The sequence below is a fragment of the Somniosus microcephalus genome, chromosome 7 (genome assembly GCF_052327205.1).
Source record: "Somniosus microcephalus isolate GS21.2 chromosome 7, FLI_Smic_1.0, whole genome shotgun sequence".
NCBI lineage: Eukaryota > Metazoa > Chordata > Chondrichthyes > Squaliformes > Somniosidae > Somniosus > Somniosus microcephalus.
This window is the reverse complement of record NC_140993.1, coordinates 263,635,244-263,655,180: the sequence shown is the minus strand read 5'-3', so window position 1 is coordinate 263,655,180 and position 19,937 is coordinate 263,635,244. Positions and strand designations below refer to the sequence as shown.

Genomic DNA, 19,937 nt, shown 5'->3' with positions numbered 1-19,937 from the left:
CTTTGCCCTGTGTATGTTTTCAATATAATCTCCGTATCCCGTAGGGGAATATGTTGGAATAACCTTTTGTAATCTTTCTTATTCATGACCGTCAATGCCGATCCAATGTCCAATTCCATCTTTACTTGGACTCCTGCGATCTGAAGGGTGACCCAAATTGTCTGGAGATTTGCATCCTTACCAATGTTGTGTACTCTTAAGCTACCCAGTTCATTACTGCTAGCGTCTGAATCTGACTTCTGTTCGGTCGAACTGTTCTTTGTCACCTTGTGTACCTTTATGTATTTTCCTTGCGGTGACTTTTTGTTGCTGGTCTTCTTTCCTGACCGGCATACTTTAGCTATGTGGCCAAGCCTGCCACACGTTCTGCATTCTTGTTTTTTAAACCAACACTGGTTCTGATCGTGCGTTGTCTTTCCACAACGATAACATTTTACAGTACTCAAACCCAATTTATTTGTACTGAGTTCCGGTGACCGTAGCTGCATTACTGCCGTGCCTCTCGCTGCGGCTTCGTGTGCTGCTGCCATAGTGACCGCTTTCTCAAGCGTCAGCTCATTCTCCTCGAGCAGTCGCTTTTGTGTATCTTCTTTTAATAAACCACACACAAATTTATCTCGTAGCGCCTCTGTCAGTCTCGTTCCAAACTGACAGTACTTTGCTAGCTTACGCAATTCCATTAAATATTCAGCATTGCTTTCATCCTTCAGCTGCCTTCTGCTGTAAAATTTAAATCGTTCCGCTAGCATCAGCGGCGTGGGGTTTAGATGATTTTTCAGGACAGTAACAATCTCCTCGAACGTCTTATCCGCCGGTTCATCTGGTGATAAAAGGTGTTTCAATTGCCCGTATGTCTTCGCACCCATTAAGTTTAATAATGTTAGTGCTTTCTCTTCATCTGGGATTTTATTTGCTTTACAATAATTTTGTATGCGTTCTACATACATGGCCCAATCTTCGATGTCGCTATCAAAGGTATTAATGTTCCCATGTTTAGGCATCGTTGCAATTTAATTTATTTTTATTTTTATCCAAGATGGCGGCTTCCCGCTCTTGTCTTCGTCCTCTGCCTACAAAATGGCGGTTTTCCCGCGCTTGGCGGTCTTCACCCGTCCCCCGACACTGTCTCCGCTTCACCGCGGCTCTCGCGCCTTCAGTTGCCCCAGACGCTGCACCTTTTTAGCCCGAATGCGGCCCGGCCCTTATCACCAGCCGCGATCGATGTCCCCGCACTGCGCCTTTTGGCCCGAATGCGGCCCGGCCCTTATCTCCGGTCGCGATCGATCTCATCGCCCTTATTCCTCCGTCTTCCCTCCCCGTCTGTACAGCCAACGCGGCCGACTTTCTGGTCGTGTCGCTGCCCGGCTTACCCACCACCGAGGTAGAAAGAAGATAGCTGACAGCCGCTGATGGAGGCTTCGAGTTCGGGATGTCTTCTGCACTCTGGTTTCTCGATGTCTGCCGCGCGACGTGTCTTCCAGCAGGGTGATGAGGGTGGAAGCCTCTCTTCGACGTCCGTTCTGTGGACGAAGCCGCCGTGGATATAAACTGCCGCAGGGTAAGAATCGGACTCGTCGCCACTGTTAAGTCTGTGTGTTCTAGTTGTAATTACTAACACAGACTACAAGATTAAAGTTCAACAGGTCTTTACTGGTTGGAGGTCAGGACTACTACTAAATACAATATTACTACACAGTGCTTATATACCGGTGGTCACCACCAGTATTACGTATACAGCAGCCAGAGAAAGTAGTACATCTCTTAAGGTGGAACAGGTTACATACACCACAGCACCTCCATATATTTTTTTAAAAGCTGAACTCCTGTGGTAATCTGGGCCCTGGAACATGGTTATGACTGCTTGTTGCTAAGATGGAGCTGTGTTTAACCTGGCCCGCCCCCTTTAAAACCATTGCTCAGGTACTCTCTGTGGGGAAGAGGTCTAAATAAGCACATTCTGAGATCAATCAGGAGCTAATTGTTGCTGTCGTTATTTATAAATCTCATGCCCTTGGCCTTGGGAAGAGGCAAGGTTAGAAAAAAACAACAGAAAATAACTGGCTTTCTTTTTTAAAAAAAACGTTATTATTTTGCATATGTAACCAAGTGTGACATTTGACGTGTGACAGACTCGTGCTATGCACAAGACTTTTATATACTAGTAGATCCCCTGTGCTGTTGCCTGTAGTGAGTCAGATTGTAAAGGGGAGCAGGTGTTAAGAACATAAGAATTAGGAGCAGGAGTCGGCCATACGGCCCCTCGAGCCCGCTCCGCCATTCAATAAGATCATGGCTGATCACCGACCTCAACTCCACTTTCCCGCCCGATCTCCATATCCCTTGATTCCCCTAGAGTCCAAAAATCTATCTATCTCGGCCTTGAATATACTCAAAGACTCAGCATTCACAGCCCTCTGGGGCAGAGAATTCCAAAGATTCACAGCCCTTTGAGTGAAGAAATTCTTCCTCATCTCATAGAAACATAGAAGATAGGAGCAGGAGTAGGCCATTCAGCCCCTCGAGCCTGCTCCGCCATTCAATGAGATCATGGCTGATCATCCAAATTCAGTACCCTGTCCCTGCTTTCTCCCCATACCCCTTGATCCCTTTAGCCTTGAGAAATATATCTAACTCCTTCTTGAATATATTTAATGAATTGGCCTCAACTGCCTTCTGTGGTAGAGAATTCCACAGGTTCACAACTCTCTGGGTGAAGAAATTCCTCCTCATCTCTGTCCTAAATGGCTTACCCCTTATCCTTAGACTGTGACCCCTGGTTCTGGACTCCCCGACCATCGGGAACATCTTGCATCTAGTCTGTCTAGTCCTGTTAGAATTTTATAAGTTTCAATGAAAATGGTCTTAAATGGCCTACCCCTTATCCTGAGACTATGCCCCCTAGTTCTAGACACTCCAGCCAGGGGAAACAACCTCTCAGCATCTACCCTGTCAATCCCCTTCAGAATCTTGTATGTTTGAATGAGATCGCCTCTCATTCTTCTAAACTCCAGAGAGTATCAGCCCATTCTACACAATCTCTCATCATAGGACAGCCCTCTCATCCCAGGAATCAATCTAGTTGTGGTTAGGAAGTAGGACAGTGACACTCATCTCTATTGAAAGAATTTGGAACAAAGTTTGCAAGGAATTTCCTAGAGAAATTTTTTTTTGCTTTGTTTCCCTACCAACTTCAGGCAGGCAGATAAATAAATAGATGCCACAATTATTTAAATCATTCTCTGTGTGCAATACTGGGAGCATCTCTGTTTAGGAAGTTACTTTTTATAGCAACGACTAACTATTGGTCCGGAACTCGTTGGAAAAATAATGGTGTGCTAATGAAACACACTGTTATTAATATGCAAATCAGCCAGCAAGTTCAGTGGATGAAGAGACACTCCGTGAGTTGCGAATCTCCAGAACTTGCTGCTTGATTTACGTCGCTCCACCGTATGCTTCACACAAATGGCATTTTTAACAACTTGCAGGATTTACACATTAATTGCCCATTACACTCGCCACAGAAATCTTATAATTAACAGCATTAGTACCCTTTTAACAATGTGATAATTGTTACTACAATACCAATCAACATCTCTGGCCCAGAAATTGAACAATTGAAACTGTTCAATCTCATTCCTGCAGGTAGTAAATTGTTGTTAGAGATTTTTAAAATGTGAATTAAAAAAGAAAATTTGAATTTTTCCTTTCTGTCTTTTTTCTCTCTCTTGCTCTTAATCCAATCTTTCTTTCCCCCTCTTTATGTCTCTTGCTGTACCTGGTTTGACTCTAATTCACCCTATTTCCTTCTCCATCGTTCCTCTGTTTCTTTCTCAATCCTTAAGGAGATAGACCTGTTGGCCCCGTCGTTCACTGAGGTCCCAGATGCCCCGATGCCCTCGCCACACACGCCGTTATCAGCTCGCACTCCCAGCAAGTTACAGCGCAAAAGATCTTGGAGCTGAAGGGTGCAGGGTAAGTCTAACATGCCGCGAGATGCCCCACTCCAGCAAGATCCCGATATATCAGAAACAGCTTTGCAGCGAAACAACAACTTTCAGAATGCCTTACAAACTGCCTGTTTATTTTATGTGGTTGTTGCCTGTTTAGAACACCGCACTGCTGTGGGTTAGATTATTTGGGCCTGTTCTATACCTCGGCTCCTTTCACTCCTGCTGATCCTGTGCAGACAGTGAGTTTGTCTGTAAACGCTGCCTTCGTTTTTTCTCCTCTTGGATCCTGTGAATATAATGCAGCTACTGTAGTTTTCTGACAAAAAAGACTGCAAGTGACGCCTTTTAGTTTAAAAAAAAACACCCCGAAGCTGCTGATATATTCGTGTGCTGTCTCCTGAGCCGTGTCGTCACGGAGCGGCAGAGGAATGTTTCATTATACTGTTTGACCGCTGCACAACTGAAGCCTCACTCACTCAGTAAACCCATCACGTCCAATCGAACCCGCTGCACCAAACCAGTTAAACATCATCTCTTCACGGCATTTGTCAGGGTGCTGTGAAAGAGTTCAGCATTAGAAAATTGAAACCTTGCAAATGACTTTGCTTGAAACTTGGGCATTTTCAGACATTCAGATCAGGCAGCAGTTAGATTTCAGTGATTCACCAATTGATAGCGTCAAACATATTGGGCCATAACTTTGCTGTGGCAGGGCATCTAATGACGTCTGCTGTTAGTTAGACTTGCCCTTGCACATTTCGGTTTTTTAATATTTGCCCGGCAAGTTGCTAAAAGTGCGAGCCGATAACGTTGCAGCGAGGGAAACACGGCATCTGGGGCCTGAGTGAACAGGGCAAGCAACAGGGTATCTCCTTAACCAATCAGATTGAAGGACTGTGAAATTAACAGTGCACGGACTGAAGTGTAAATTAGAATGGGTGAATTCAATGTCAAATCAGATTCAGAAAGAGAAATAAAGGGAGTGAAAGAAAGATTGGATTGAGAGAGAGAGAAAGGAAAAGTAGAAAAAAAATTAACTTAAAATTTTACATTTTTTAAATCTCCAACAACAATTAAAACCTGAAGGAATGAGACTCCACACTTGTACTAGTTAATTTTCAGTGTCAGAGGTTGACTGGCAGTAATTAAGACTTATCATGACGTTAAAAGGGGACTTGGGTTAGAATGGACAAGACTTCACTTTCTGTGGTGAGTTTAGTTTGTATCTACCGTGCAATTACAGCAACTTCACGCCATTCAATTCATTTCAGTGGTGAGGCCATTTTCACAAAGCTAACGGTGGAGCAGCGCAACTCGGACAGCAACTACTGGATATTTGAGTTTAACTGCACATCTGCCCCTCGCCTGAAGTTGCTGTACCATTTGCGTATAAATAACAGAGAGTGCCATTAGCCTCACCGTTATTTTTTCCGGCAGAATCTGGGCCAATATGCCACAAGGTAGAACAGGCTCAAGGGGCTGAATGGCCTACTCCTGTTCCTATGTTCCTAAGGGGTTGATTTTTCTTTGCATTACGCTCCGTGTATAACTACTTCCCGGCTGTAATGCGGAGCAAAAAGGAGGTGGAGACCCCGCTGTATCTGGTCCTCGTCTCATTCCTGCTTCACATTCACTTCTGGTTGTGAGTCGGGCGGGGGTCGAGTCAACGGCAGCTGCAACAGGAGTTTTGATGCAAAGACATTGAAAAGACCGGCAAGTGATATTACTGGAGCCTGCGCATCAATCTCCTCCCATTTCTGAAAGGCAGCTGCAGACGGCGCCCATATGGACTGGGTATAAATCCATGTAGTGGAACAAGAACTCGAAGAGGCAATATCTTAGAATTAGCACGAGTACTTTATTATCAACTGTGTAGCAAACAAAACAGGCCTGCATCCTGCATCCTGGCATTCCACCTTTGCTGACCTTGACAGGAAGCAACCCCCTGACCTTAACTAGTGGCAGCACTGGCTACAGCACCACCTGGTGGATAACCTTAATCATAACATCCCAGATTACTATATAAAGACATTGAAAAGACCGGCAAGTGATATTACTGGAGCCTGCGCATCAATCTCCTTCCATTTCTGAAAGGCAGCTGCAGACGGCGCCCATATGGACTGGGTGTGATGCTCAGAAACGTTGTATTTCAAACCCTTGGGAGTTTAAAGAGTCGGGCACCAGCTTCAATAATTAGTGATTTTTGGGCACTGAGGTGAGAGCTACACCAGCGGGAGTATAGCTCCCGTTCAGACAGGCCGAAAGATAGGAGCCAGACTAAAGGCCAGTCCTCTGAGTTGGGAGTCAGGCTAATGACCTGCCCACATAAAAATCCCTTTTGTTACAGAAACAACCCAGAGAAAAGATGAGTCTGTTGCAGACTTGCAAATATTAAAATCAACTGTGGAAAACCACAACCTGCTGGATGTGAGGCGAGATGATACTTTCATCAGAGTTAAATATCTTGTTCTGGACAGACAGTTGTTGAAGAAATGGGTTGCTTTATGTGCCACTTGACACAGGAGATTCTAACAGGCACATTGCTGCCAAAGTGAGAATCGCCTTGTTCTCCTTCGAGCAGAGAAGGTTAAGGAGAGATTTAATAGAGGTGTTCAAAATTATGAAAGGTTATGAGGTAGAATAGATAAGGGAGAACCAGTGGATGTGGTATATTTGGACTTTCAGAAGGCTTTCGATAAGGTCCCACATAAGAGAATGGCATGCAAAGTTAAAGCACATGGGATTGGGGGCAAGGTACTGACTTGGATAGAGAACTGGTTGGCAGACAGGAAGCAAAGAGTTGGAATAAACGGGTCTTTTTCCAAGTGGCAGACAGTGACTAGTGGGGTACCGCAGGGATCGGTGCTAGGACCCCAGCTATTCACAATATATATTAACGATCTAGACGAGGGAACTAGATGTAATATCTCCAAGTTTGCAGACGACACAAAGTTAAATAAGGAGAAACTGTTTCCACTGGCAGGAGGGTCAGTAACCAAAGGTTTAAGGTAATTGGCAAAAGAACCAGAGGGGAGATGAGGAGAAATCTTTTTGCTCAGTGAGTTGTTGTGATCTGGAATGCGCTGCCTGAAAGGGCGGTGGAAGCAGATTCAATAGTAACTTTCAAAAGGCAATTGGATAAATACTTAAAGGAAAAATTTGCAGGGCTATGGGGAAAGAGCAGGGGGTTAGTGGGACTAATTGGATCGCTCTTTCAAAGAGCCGGCACAGGCACGATGGGCCAAATGGCCTCCTTCTGTGCTGTATCATTCTATAAATACAAATTAAATCACCAACGCTTTTGTACATTGGTTGACCTTTAAGGGGCTGCGCGGCCCAATCACAGTTCCGCGCATGCGTGAAGCTTAACATTGGAAAAGCCGGTCCCGGGCTGCGTGGGACCGGCAGAGAGCTGCGCAACCACGCAACTTAGAGGGAACGTAGCTGATAACATTGCTCACCAGAGCAAACAGCTACATGGTTTTCCCCAAGGACACCAGGGAGCAAGAAGCCTGAGCCTTAGGTTTGGTCTTGGAGGGAGTGCAGCCTAGATTTACAGGAATGATACCCGGACTCCAAGGGTTAAATTATGAGGCGGCATTACACAAACTAGGGTTGCATTCCCTAGAATTTAGAAGATTAAGGGGTGAATTTTCAAGATATTAAGGGCAACTGATAGGGTAGATAGAGAGAAACCATTTCCGCTGGTTGGGGAGTCTAGGACTAGGGGACATAGTCTAAAAATTAGAGCCAGGCCCTCTAGGAGTGAAGTTAGGAAACACTTCTACACACAAAGGGTGGTAGAAGTTTGGAACTCTCATCTGCAAATGGCAATTGGTGCTAGATCAATTGTTAATTTTAAATCCAAGATTGATAGCTTTTTGTTAACCAAAGGTATTAAGAGATATGGCGTTAGGCCACAGAACAACCATGATCTCATTGAATGGCGGCACAGGCTCGAGGGGCTCAATGGCCGACTCCTGTTCTTGTATTCCTATGTTTCTACTGGATGGCAGAATTATCAAAAGTTCAGGGCATCATTGATGACACCATATTACTCTTCATGCCCCTATAGGCGGGCGTGTCACCACCTCCACCTGCTCCTGCACAGGTGTGCTCTGTGGAGCACTTAGGGTGTGGCCCTCAAACTGTCTGAATCCTCCAGGAAGGATCGGTGCTGGAGTGAGACCGAGTGATGGGGTGTCAGGTGAGTTCTGGCATGAGGGCCCAGTGACACCACCATCTGCCATACCTGTAGCCACAGAAAACGGAAAAGCGCAAAGAGCGTGTCCTTGTTACAGCTTATTGGTGAGCAGTCTGCACCAACCAGCTGGTCTGGAGCAAGCTCGTGTACCAGGGCTAGCGTGACTCAATAGGATGGCGCCCAAAGGAAGGGTATGTGTTGCACAAACCCTAAGCTGGGGCCTCCTGCTCCTCTACCTCCTGCCTCCTCCTTCAAATCCTGAATTCGGAAGGCCTGCTCCTTACACGGGGACAGAGAGTGCAAGTTTGCTGCTCCCCCTGCCTCCTGTTAAATGCGACCTGTTCCTATAGCAGCAGAAGCATGTACTGACTACGTGCCATTGGTGGAATGGACTCTTCCTATGTCCAAGATGCTCTCTGTAGATATTGTAAAGACAAGGTGTAGAAAGTGGAATTCCATCCCTAAGCCTCTCTACCTCTCTCTCCTCCTTTAAGACGCTCCTTGACACATGACTCATTTGACCAAGCTTTTAGTAACATGTCCTAATATCTTGTAATGTGGCTCGATGTCAAATCTTTGTCTGATAATCACTCCTGTGAATCACCTTGGGACGTTTTACTACGAGAATGACGTATGAGGAGAGATTGGGTCGATTAGGCTTTGCTAGAGTTTCAAAGAATGAGAGGGGATCTCATTGAAACTTATAAAATTCTAACAGGACTAGACAGACTAGATGCAGGAAGGATGTTCCCGATGGTCGGGGAGTCCAGAACCAGGAGTCACAGTCTAAGGATAAGGGGTAGGCCATTTAGGACAGAGATGAGGAGGAATTTCTTCACCCAGAGAGTGGTGAACCTGTGGAATTCTCTACCACACAAGGCAGTTGAGGCCAATTCATTAAATATATTCAAGAAGGAGTTAGATATATTTCTTAAGGCTAAAGGGATCAAGGGATATGGGGAGAAAGCAGGGACCGGGTACTGAATTTGGATGATCAGCCATGATCTCATTAAATGGCGGAACAGGCTCGAGGGGCCGAATGGCCTACTCCTGCTCCTATCTTCTATGTTTCTATAAAGGTGCTGTATAAATGCAAGTTGTTGCAGCATGCAGATGCTGGCCATTGATGGAGTTGACAACGGGTTGTCTTGGGCAGCCTTCTGCTGAAGGAGGTGACGCTGGACAAGGGGAAGGTGTTGGAGAGTGCACAGTGCAGGATAACAGGCACCCACAAACAGGTGGAAATAAGTGAAGGAATGCACGAGATAGCTGGTAACGTATCTAATGATGAGCTGACACTGGGGGCTTGTACCTGGCCTCTCCTGGTCCCGCACCAACACGGCAGCCAGACTGGGTCCCCCTGGAGCTGTAACTTGGTATTGCAAGATTTCAACAGCCTCGTCCTCAAAGCAGGGGACCCCGCTACCCCCTCCCCGACTGCTGCTAGACATCTGCTCAGCCAACTTCATAAAGAGCCAACGTGCCTTTGGGCTGCTGGAGGATAAAGAGGAGTTACCGGAAAGGCTGGAGGGAATTAAAGTGGATAAGTCACCCGGTCCGGATGGGGTGCATCCTAGGTTGCTGAGGGAAGTAAGGGTAGAAATTGAGGAGGTGCTGGCCTCAATCTTCCAATCCTCCTCTTGGGTGTGCTCACTCATGCCCTATTTAAGTGACCTATGAACCTAGAAACAAGGGTGGGCACAGGTGTGTTTGACTGGGGCGTGTTTTAGCAGTGCTCCACCCCACTTGTGCAAGGGGGAAAGGTGGGGAGGGGGCAATCGGCTCCCACGTATCTAAATGTGTAATGCAGGCTATATGGAGGCCACATTGGATCTCAAAATAATTACAGCACAGACGCAGGTTGACATTAAAGGCTTTATTACTTGGGATGACCAAAGCAAGCTGGCATCTCCATTGTCTTTACATTGTCTAAATAATATAGATAGTCTAATGAGCACAATTTAAATGGTGCAATAATCTTAAGTAATTTAAGCACATTGAGATAATTTTGACTGCGAGGAGCTATCCAGGGTAAGCCCATCCAATTCTGGTTTATCCCACCAGTATAGTGAGATGCTGTTTCTCACAAGACCACTCTGCTTTTACTCAGCTCTCTGGTCCAGATCTCCATTGTCTTTACATTAGGAGGTTGCTGGGATACTGGATGAGATAAAAATAGATAAAGAGGAGTTACTGGAAAGGCTGGCAGTACTTAAAGTGGGTAAGTCACCTGCACCTGGATGGGCTGCATCCGAGGTTACTGAGGGAAATAAGGGTAGAAATTGCAGAGGAGTTGGCCACAATCTTCCAATCCTAATTAGATACTGGGGTGGTGTCAAAGGACTGGAGGATTGCAAATGTTACACCGTTGTTCAAAAAAGGGAAAAAGGATCAAACCAGGCAACTGCAGGCCAGTCAGTTTAACCTCAGTGGTGGGGAAGCTTTGAGAAACAATGATCCAGGAGAAAATTAACAGCCACTTGGAAAAGCATGGACTAAAAAGGAGAGCCAGCACAGATTTGTTAAAAGCAAATCATGTTTGACTAACTTGATTGAGTTTTTTGATGAGGTAACAGAGAGGGTGGATGAGGGCAATGCGATTGATGTTGTGTATATGGACTTTCAAAAGGTGTTTGATAAAGTACCACATATTAGGCTTGGTAGCAAAATTGAAGCCCATGGGATAATGGGGGCCAGTAGCAGCATGGATACAACATTGGCGAAGGGATAGAAAACAGAGAGTTGTGAATGGCTGTTTTCCTGACGGTGGGGAGGTATACAGTGTCGTTCCCCAGGGTTCGGTACTGGGACCACTGCTGTTTTTGATGTACATTAATGACTTGGGCTTGGGGGTACGGGGCACAATTTCAAAATTTGCAGATGACACGGAACTTGGAAGTGTAGTAAACAGTGAGGAAGATAGTAATAGATTTCAAGAAGACATAGGCAGGCTGGTGGAATGGGCGGACACATGGCAGATTAAATTCAATGCAGAGAAGATTGAGGTGATATGTTTTGGTAGAATGAGGAGAGACAATACAGGCTAAATGGTACAATTTTAACGGGGGTGCAAGAACAGAGAGACCTGGGTATGTTTGTGCCCAAATCTCTGAAGGTGGCAGGACAGGTTAACAAAGCGGTTAATAAAGCACGTGGGATCCTGGGCTTTATAAATAGAGGCAGAGAGGACAAAAACCAGGAATTTATGCTAAACCGATATAAAACACTAGTTCGGCCCCAGCTGGAGTATTATGTCCAATTCTGGGCACCACACTTTAGGAAGGATGTAAAAGCTTTGGAGAGGGTGCAGAAGAGATTTACTGGAATGGTTCCAGGGATGAGGGATTACAGTCACGTGGATAGACTGGAGAAGCTGGGGTTGTTCTCCTTGGAGCAGTGAAGACTAAAAGGAGATTTGATAGAGGTGTTTAAAATCATGAAGGGTTTAGATAGAGTAAATAAAGAGAAACTGTTTCCAATGGCCGAAGTGTCGATAACCAGAGGGCACAGATTTAAGGTGATTGGCAAAAGAACCAGAGGCGACATGAAGAAAAATGTTTTTACGCAACGAGTGGTTGGGATTTGGAATGCTCTGTCTGATAGGGCGGTGGATACAGATTCAATAGTAGCCTTCAAAAGGGAATTGAACAAATACTTGAAGGACAAAAAATTGCAGGGATACGGGGAAAGAGCGGGGGAGTGGGACTGACTGGATTGCTGTTCGAAAGAGCCAGTGCAGACTCGATGGGCCGAATGGCCTCCTTCTGTGCTGTACCATTCTAGGATTCTAGGATTCTAAGATCTCATCATTATGGGAGGAGTCTGATGTGGTTTCAACAACAACAACTTGTATTTATATAGCGCCTTTAACATAGTAAAACATCCCAAGGCACTTTACAGGAGTGTTATAAGACAAAAAATTGACACCGAGCCACATAAGGATAATTTAGGGTAGGTGACCAAAAGCTTGGTCAAAGAGGTAGGTTTTAAGGGGCATCTTAAAGGAGGAAAGCGAGGTAGCGAGGCAGCGAGGTTTAGGGACGGAGTTCCAGAGCTTAGGGCCTCGGCAACAGAAGGCACGGCCACCAAAAGTTCAGCAATTATAATCAGGGATGCTCAAGAGGGCAGAATTAGAGGAGCGCAGATATCTCAGGGGAATTGTGGGGCTGAAGGAGATTACAGAGATAGGGAGGAGCGAGGCCATGGAGGGATTTGAAAACAAGGATGAGAATTTTGAAATCGAGGCGCTGCTTAACCGGGAGCCACTGTAGGTCAGTGAGCACAGGGGTGATGGGTGAACGGGACTTGGTGTGAGTTAGGACACGGGCAGCCAAGTTTTGGATGACCTCAAGTTTACGTAGGATACAATTTGGGAGACCAGCCAGGAGTGCGTTGGAATAGTCAAGTCTAGAGGTAACAAAGACATGGATGAGGGTTTCAGCAGCGGATGAGCTGAGGCAGGGGTGGAGACGGGCGATGTTATGGAGGTGGGAATAGGCGGTCTTAGTTATGCCACAGATATGTGGTCGGAAGCTCATTTCAGGGTCAAATATGACACCAAGGTTGCGAACAGTGTGGTTCAGCCTCAGACAGATGCTAGGGAGAGGGATGGAGTCGGTGGCTAGGGAACGGAGTTTGTGGTGGGGACCAAAGACAATGGCTTTGGTCTTCCCAATATTTAATTGGAGAATATTTCTGCTCATCCAGAACTGGATGTCGGACAAGCAGTCTGACAATTTAGACACCATGGAGGGGTTGAGAGATGAGGCGGTGAGGAAGAGCTGGGTGTCATCAGCATACATGTGGAAACTGGCGCTGTGTTTTCAGATGATGTTGCCAAGGGGAAACATGTAGATGAGAAATAGGCGGGGCCAAGGATAGATCCTTGGGAGACACCAGAGGTAACGATGCGGGAGTGGGAAGAGAAGCCGTTGCAGGTGATTTTCTGGCTACGATTATATAGATAAGAATGGAACCAGGCGAGTGCAGTCCCACCCAGCTGGACGATGGTGGAGAGGTGTTGGAGAAGGATGGAGTGGTCAACCGTGTCAAAGGCTGCAGACAAGTCAAGAAGGACGAGGAGAGATAGTTTACCTTTGTCACAGTCACAAAGGATGTCATTTGTGACTTTGATGAGAGCCGTTTCGGTACTATGGCGGGGCGGAAACTGGATTGGAGGGATTCAAACATGGAATTGTGGGAAAGACGGGCACGGATTTGGGAGGCGACAACACATTCAAGGACTTTGGAGAGGAAAGGGAGGTTGGAGATGGGGTGGTAGTTTGCAAGGACTGAGGGGTCAAGTGTTGGTTTTTTGAGCAGAGGGGTTATGATGGCAGATTTGAGGGAGAGGGGGAACAGTACCTGAGGGGAGAGAACTGTTAACTATGCCAGCTAACATGGGAGCCAGATAAGGAAGTTGGGTGGTCAGCAGTTTAGTGGGAATAGGGTTGAAGGAGCAGGAAGTGGGCCTCATGAACAGGATGAGTTTGGAGAGATCAAGAGGGGAGATCGGAGAGAAACTGGAGAAAGATGCGAGTTCAGCGCTAGAGCAGGGGGGAACCTTAGAGGAAGTTTGGCCCGGTGGGCTAAGGGAAGGAAGGGAAGTGGCAGAGGCAGCTGAACAGATGGTCTCATCTTAGAGACAAAGAAGTCCATGAGCTCCTCACACTTGTTGTCGGAGGTGAGTGTGGAGGAGACAGGGGAGAGGGGTTTAAGAAGACGGTTAGCAGTAGAAAATAGGAGCCAGGGGTTATCTTTGCATTCCAGAATTATCCTGGAATAGTGAGCAATTTTGGCAGACGAGAGCAGGACCCGATAATGCTTTATGTGGTCCAGCCAGATCTGGTGGTGAATGACTAAACCAGTTGTCCGCCATATCCATTCAAGTCTGCGTCTCTTGGACTTGAGGGAGCGCAGATGTGGGTCGTACCAGGGTGAGAGAGAGTAATTGTTTTAATAAGGACTAGGGCATCAATGGTGGTGGTGAGGGTGTGGTGGAGCAGATCGGTAGCTGCAGAAATGTCGTGGTAAATGAAGAGCCAAAGGCTGGACAGTTGGGATTTTGTAAGTGCAGTTGTAAGGGAGTTGGGAGAGAGTTTTTTCCAGGGGCGGACACAGAAGGAAGTAGGGTTGGGTGGGGGAAGGGGGATGTGGGTGGTAAGCGATACAAGGAAGTGGTCAGAGATGGCCTTATCTTCGAAATAGAAAGGTCAAGTGAGAGAGAATACCAAAGGTGTTAAGGGATGTGGGACAAAGGTGGGTATATGGAGTTAGGTCACAGATCAGCCATAATCTCATTGAATGGCAGAACAGGCTCGAGGGGCTAAGTGGCCTCCTCCTGCTCCTATGTTCCTATGGAGAAAGAGAGACAGAAAACCAGTGACCCTGTCTTCTACCCCAACGCCTTAATGCAACCTCTGCAAAGTCCAGATGGACCAAAGCCTTGAAGTCTTGAGGAAACCATCATAGTTAGTTTTTTTTTTAATGGGATCATATGGGATGTATCGCCTGCTCCCTGGGTGCTGCGTGATCCCAGGACAACTGGTTGTTTCTAATTCCAGGCTCTCTCAGGAAGCTCTCTCAATCAGGTGGCTCTTCCTATAGACCTGGGAGGTAGTTTTTGGGTTTTGACTTTTGTTTTAGGAAAGTTCCATTAACCACTCCTCCATTTGTTGATGGCTACTTTCTGAGCAAGATTGTATCCTGCTCTGTATCCTGCTGTTAGCTCTTTTATTAACTGCTATACTTTAAATGGAGTCTATTTCAAACAGGCAAAGAGGAGAACTTCGCAGGGTGTTTTTTTAAACTTAAAACCTCAGATACAGACTTTCTCAAATAAATCTAGCTGTTTCGATGTGACATGAAGTTGTTCTTTGTGTTTTTGAGATGGCAGTATACCAGAAGTCATGAATGAAGTGGGTCAATATACATTTCTGGTTTGGTCGCACATCAGATCCAGGCTTATGTGGGAGATCTGCATCTTCTCTTCTTCTTCGTCAGTCCCTCGGAACCGAGGATGACTTGCTTCCACACTAGAAATGAGTTCTCAGGTGACTGATGAGTCCAATCCGGGACCTACAGTCTCTGCCACAGGTGGGGCAGACGGTGGTTGAAGGGGCGGGTGGGTGGGATGCTTGGGTTGACGTGCGCGCCTCCCGCTGTTTGCGCTTGGCTCTGGAATTCCCTCCCTAAACCTCTCCGCCTCTCTACCTCTCTCTCTCCCTTTAAGACGCTCCTTAAAACCTGAATAGAACTGATATCAATGACAAGCATATTCCCACACATACCATTTCCGGTTCGTTCACATAACATGCTATAGGTGATAGATTTCAGTGTGTGGCCTAGTTTACTAACGGTGGATCTGAAACACGGCAGCAATATGGGAGACTGAGGAAAATACATCATACAGTGCATAGCCCATCATTTATATTCCAGCAACACTGGGCACAAGGGATGCCATTGCACCCCTGGGGTCTATTTTGCTGAGGGCCAGGGGTTGGGGGTCAGGGTTTAAGTTTTAAATGCCTCGTTTCCCTACTGCAATCAATCACAGAACGATCGGTTGAAGGTAGTTGACTGAAATTCAAAATCCGGCCGCAATTTTTAACAATTTTTGACTGGCACAGCTGGTCAGACTGTGTCGTTGTGCTGCTAACCCCCCCCACCCCCCACCCCCCCCCCCCCACCACCAGCTACACCCGCCCCCCCGCCCCCACCCCCCACTTCAGGTGGTGCCTCAGCTCCCCTCGCATGAAACATTTTAATGCTCCTGTCTGAGGGAAGTGGGCCAGGGTGAGAGTGGCACAAACACCAGGTAGACGCAAGCCCCTTCCCTACTCTACTCCCTGGAGAATTCTCAGTGAATATCCAGCAAAATTACGGCAAGCCTGGAATGCTGGATTTGATACCAGTCTGTCTCCAGAGATAATAACAGCTCCCCGAGTCCCACCATGTACAGAACATGAGAAATTGTGCAGTTATTTCCTGGATTAGACTTCCCAACTCTGTTTTCAAACAATCGGTGGCTAAAATGTCACACTTTAAACTGCAGCCTGTGTTGTGTTCTCGTTATTCCTGAACTAATTTGATGTCTTTCTCCTGGATGTAGTTGAGCAGTAGCTGAGCCCTTTTCTCTATGGCCTGAACCAGCTTCTTCAGCCCTTTGATCCCATTGTGGCTGTCCCAGAACTCGCTGTCCATGTACAGTGACCTCAGCAACCTGCTCCGTAAGCATCCAGACTGTAAGAGTGAGACGGCGTGCGCAGGAAACCTACAGAAGAAAGAGACACCAGAATCGACTGTTAAAGGAGGGTGAGAGCTGCTGAAAGTCAACGCCCTCTGTAAACCTGAGCTCATCCAAAACTCTACAACCCGTATCTTAACTCACACCAAGTCTTGCTGACCCACATTGGCTCCCGATCCGGCAATGCCTCAATTTTAAAATTCTCATCCTTGTTTTCAAATCCCTCCATGGCCTTGCTCCTGCCTATCTCTCTAACCTCTTCCAGCCCTACAACCCTCCGAGATCTCTGCACTCCTCCAATTCTGCCCTCTCCCGATTTTAGTTGCTCCACCATTGGCGGCCGTGCCTTCAGCTGCCTAGGCCCTAAGCTCTGGAATTCCCTCCCTAAACCTCTCCGCCTCTCTCCTTTAAGACGCTCCTTAAAACCTATCTCTTTGACTAAGCTTTTGGTCACTTATCCTACTATCTCCTTCTGTGGCTCGGTGTCAAATTTTGTTTGATAACACTTCTGTGAAGCGCCTTGGAACATGGCATGTGTGAGCAGGATAAGGAACAGTGAGGCTCTTCAACCAATCAGACTGAAGAATCCCCACTGTGACACGCAGGGCTCAATTTTAACTCAGCCGTCAGGCGGGCTTTGAGGCGTGTGGGGGGTTAAAATCGCAAAACCTGAGGGTCGGGACCCCCCCCGCCTGGTTCCCGACACCTAGCCATTTTAACCCAGGCGTGTCTGATGGTCCCGAATCAGTCCCGCCTTCAACAGGCGGGACTGGTCTTTAGGGCCCTTAAACAGCACTCATTGGCCTTTATAATCCCATTTTAACAGGCCCTTGCCTGTTTAACCCTTTTCCCACGTAAAACACACTTGGTGGGGATCACGCCTATGAAACCTGGCGTGAGCACTATTGGCTTGCTGACTATCAGCTGCAGGTCAACCATTAAAGAGGAGATTTGATCAGTCATCATTTGCAGGTGGCAGGACTTTGTTGTCTCAGGCCCGGGGCAACTTTTACCAGGCTTAACCACACCTGTGGAAGGTTGGAGCCTCACACACTTCTCCAGTGTGACCTCCTGCGAGACCCCTCTCGCCACCCTCACTCAGCGCTTCCTCAACTGAGGCATCTGCCAGAAGCATGGGAGGCCTTTTTTTTCTTCCCTTCTTGGCATTAGAGGACCTCCAGCCCCATTCGCGAAATGACACATGCTAGAACTGCAGCAGTTGCCATCAGAATTTTTATGCAAAACAAACAACTGATGGCATTTTTACAAAATACACAACATTTCACCCAAGTGACTACCCTTGTGACTATTTGTGCTTTATTTTCCTCTTACGCGTGCTCCTACGTAGTGGTTCCCCTGTGGCTTCAGCAGATGTGGAGGCCCCTTTCTCACTTTCCTGCTGCTCCTGTCTTGACACCTTTGGCGGGCGTCCTCTGGGGTGGCGAGCCTGTGAGGGCTCGTCAACTGTCTGCTGCTCCTGCGGCCGTGCAGGAGTTAAGACGTCTATCTCAGTTGGGTGTGGACTCCGGCAGGGCTCTGACCGAGGGCTCTGCAGTGGCATGGAAGTGTGAGCACTTGGAGAGGAGCCCCCACTTCCTTGAGGTCTGCCACCAACCTCCCTCTCATGGGTCAGGTCCCCCTCAGTGCCTGCAAGTGGCTTGAGAGCACCTTGCTGCACATCAGGGGGGCCATGGGGACCCGTATCTGCAATGGCAGTCCTACTCAGAAGGACTTCCATGAAGGTCTGGTTTCTCTGTTCAATAGATGCCCATCGCTCCTCAAGAGATGTCATTCTATTCTGAACACTCACCATGTTTTCCATAACCTGGCAACTAACCTCCTCCATGGCCGTAGCCCTCCTCTCCTCTACCATAGCCATCCTCTCCTCTATGGTAGCCAGCCTTACCACGGAGGCAGCAATCATTTCCACGTAGGTAGCCATCTTTTCCGTGTTGATGCGTTCATGCGCCACTGACTCCACAAAGGCTCTGCTCATGTTCGCTATGGACTCCTCCATTCGCTCCACACTCGCAGCGACCCTGGAGACAAAACCTGCCAGAGACTCCTGCATCTGTGCATGGAGTTCCATCACCTCTGATCTTATGGATGGACCCAGAGGCAGAGGGTCGACATGCAGCTGAGCTGAGCTGGCAGAGTCCTGCGCCCTGCGATGAGGACTCTCCACTGCTGTCCCTGTCTCCACAATCTGCTGATGCTCACTTGTGAGCTGTGATACACCAGGTGACAACTTTACTCTATGTCCCGAAAGTCCCCCCGAGGTGTGAGTGTCTGCGCTGGTGCTGGGTGCGCTTATTTCTGCTGATGATGCGCCCTCAGAGGTTGCAGATTCCTCTGAGGAGTCTGGCTGCTCAGGCTCTTCCTCCTGCACAGTGGGCACGGGGGCTCTCGATGGTCCTGTGGGGGAGTCAAGGAAAAAGTTAGAGATGTGATGCCAAGGTTACATGCACATTGCATTTTGCAGATGATCATAACCCCATATGATGTAGCTTCAGAATCATTATCAGCGACTCATGCAATGCCAATGAGAGAGATGGAAAACTATTCTGTCACCAGCTTGCAGGGATGCACCTGTCTGTCCTTCCTCAACTTCCGCATCTCTGTCAGCCCCGACAATCTCCAGGACGGCTTCCTCCCAGGGGGTGAGCTGGGCTAATGAGGGCGGCCCTCCTCCTGTCCTGGCTCGCTCTCTCCTGTTGTGAGCTCTCTTTTCCTGCAATGAGGGAGACAAGTGGAGGTTGAGTGAGAATGAAGGAGTGAGTGCAGAGATTGCATAGCATAGATACTTAGAAGGAGACAAAGATGGAGTGAGGTTGCAAGACCAAAGGCCCTCCCTGTGTGTAGTCAGTTGTGTTCAAAGCATCAGAGTGAGAGGGAGTGTGAGGGCTGCATGGTGGAATAGTTATGTGAATGTGAGCATAGAGAGAGAGGGAATGGGTAAGATGGATGTGAGTGTCAAGTGGGATGTGGAGGAAGAGATTGCTAAAGCTGAGTGCTGGTGAGGAAAGGCAACGGGGATCAGATTGAGGGTGATGGAAACTTCATACAGTACTTACTTTTCCAGTGCGATGAAGGTCATGGAATCTTTTCCTGCACTGCATCCAGGTGCGCCGTGTGAGCCCCAAGGAGTTGACCTCCCCAGCCACCTGTAGCCACACAGCCTTGGCCTGACTGGGAGTCCTCTTCCTCCCTGAAGAAGGGAACAGGACCTCCCTGTGGGCCCTAGCACCATCCAACAATGCCTGGAGTGAAGCCTCATCAAATTTGGAGGCAGCTCTTGCCCTCCCGCTGGCCGTTGCTCCTGCAGGCTCCTGTGCCATCTCAATGGTGAAGTTTGGGAGCCTGCAGAAGAAGCAAGGCTTGCTGTGGACCTTAAAAGCAGCAGCAATGATGACGTCATATTCTGCGACTTTCTGACTGGAAATACTCAATTACCAAGGCTTCCCACACGTTGGAAATCAATTGGCGAATTGAGTTAAAATTGCATCAATCTCACAGACCCATTTGGATTCGTGTG

The 19,937-nt window shown here is 47.5% G+C and overlaps 1 protein-coding gene across 1 annotated transcript in view; it reads right to left on the bottom strand.

Moving 5' to 3' along the window:
• Positions 1-15,889: 15,889 nt before the first annotated feature.
• gask1a (golgi associated kinase 1A) overlaps positions 15,890-19,937 on the bottom strand; it is a 61,217-nt gene continuing 57,169 nt past the window's right edge. Inside the window, exon 5 of the mRNA XM_085993697.1 lies at positions 15,890-16,429. Within this exon, the coding sequence (XP_085849823.1) occupies positions 16,228-16,429 (202 nt within the window). The 3' untranslated portion in view covers positions 15,890-16,227. The remainder of the gene's footprint in view (positions 16,430-19,937) is intronic.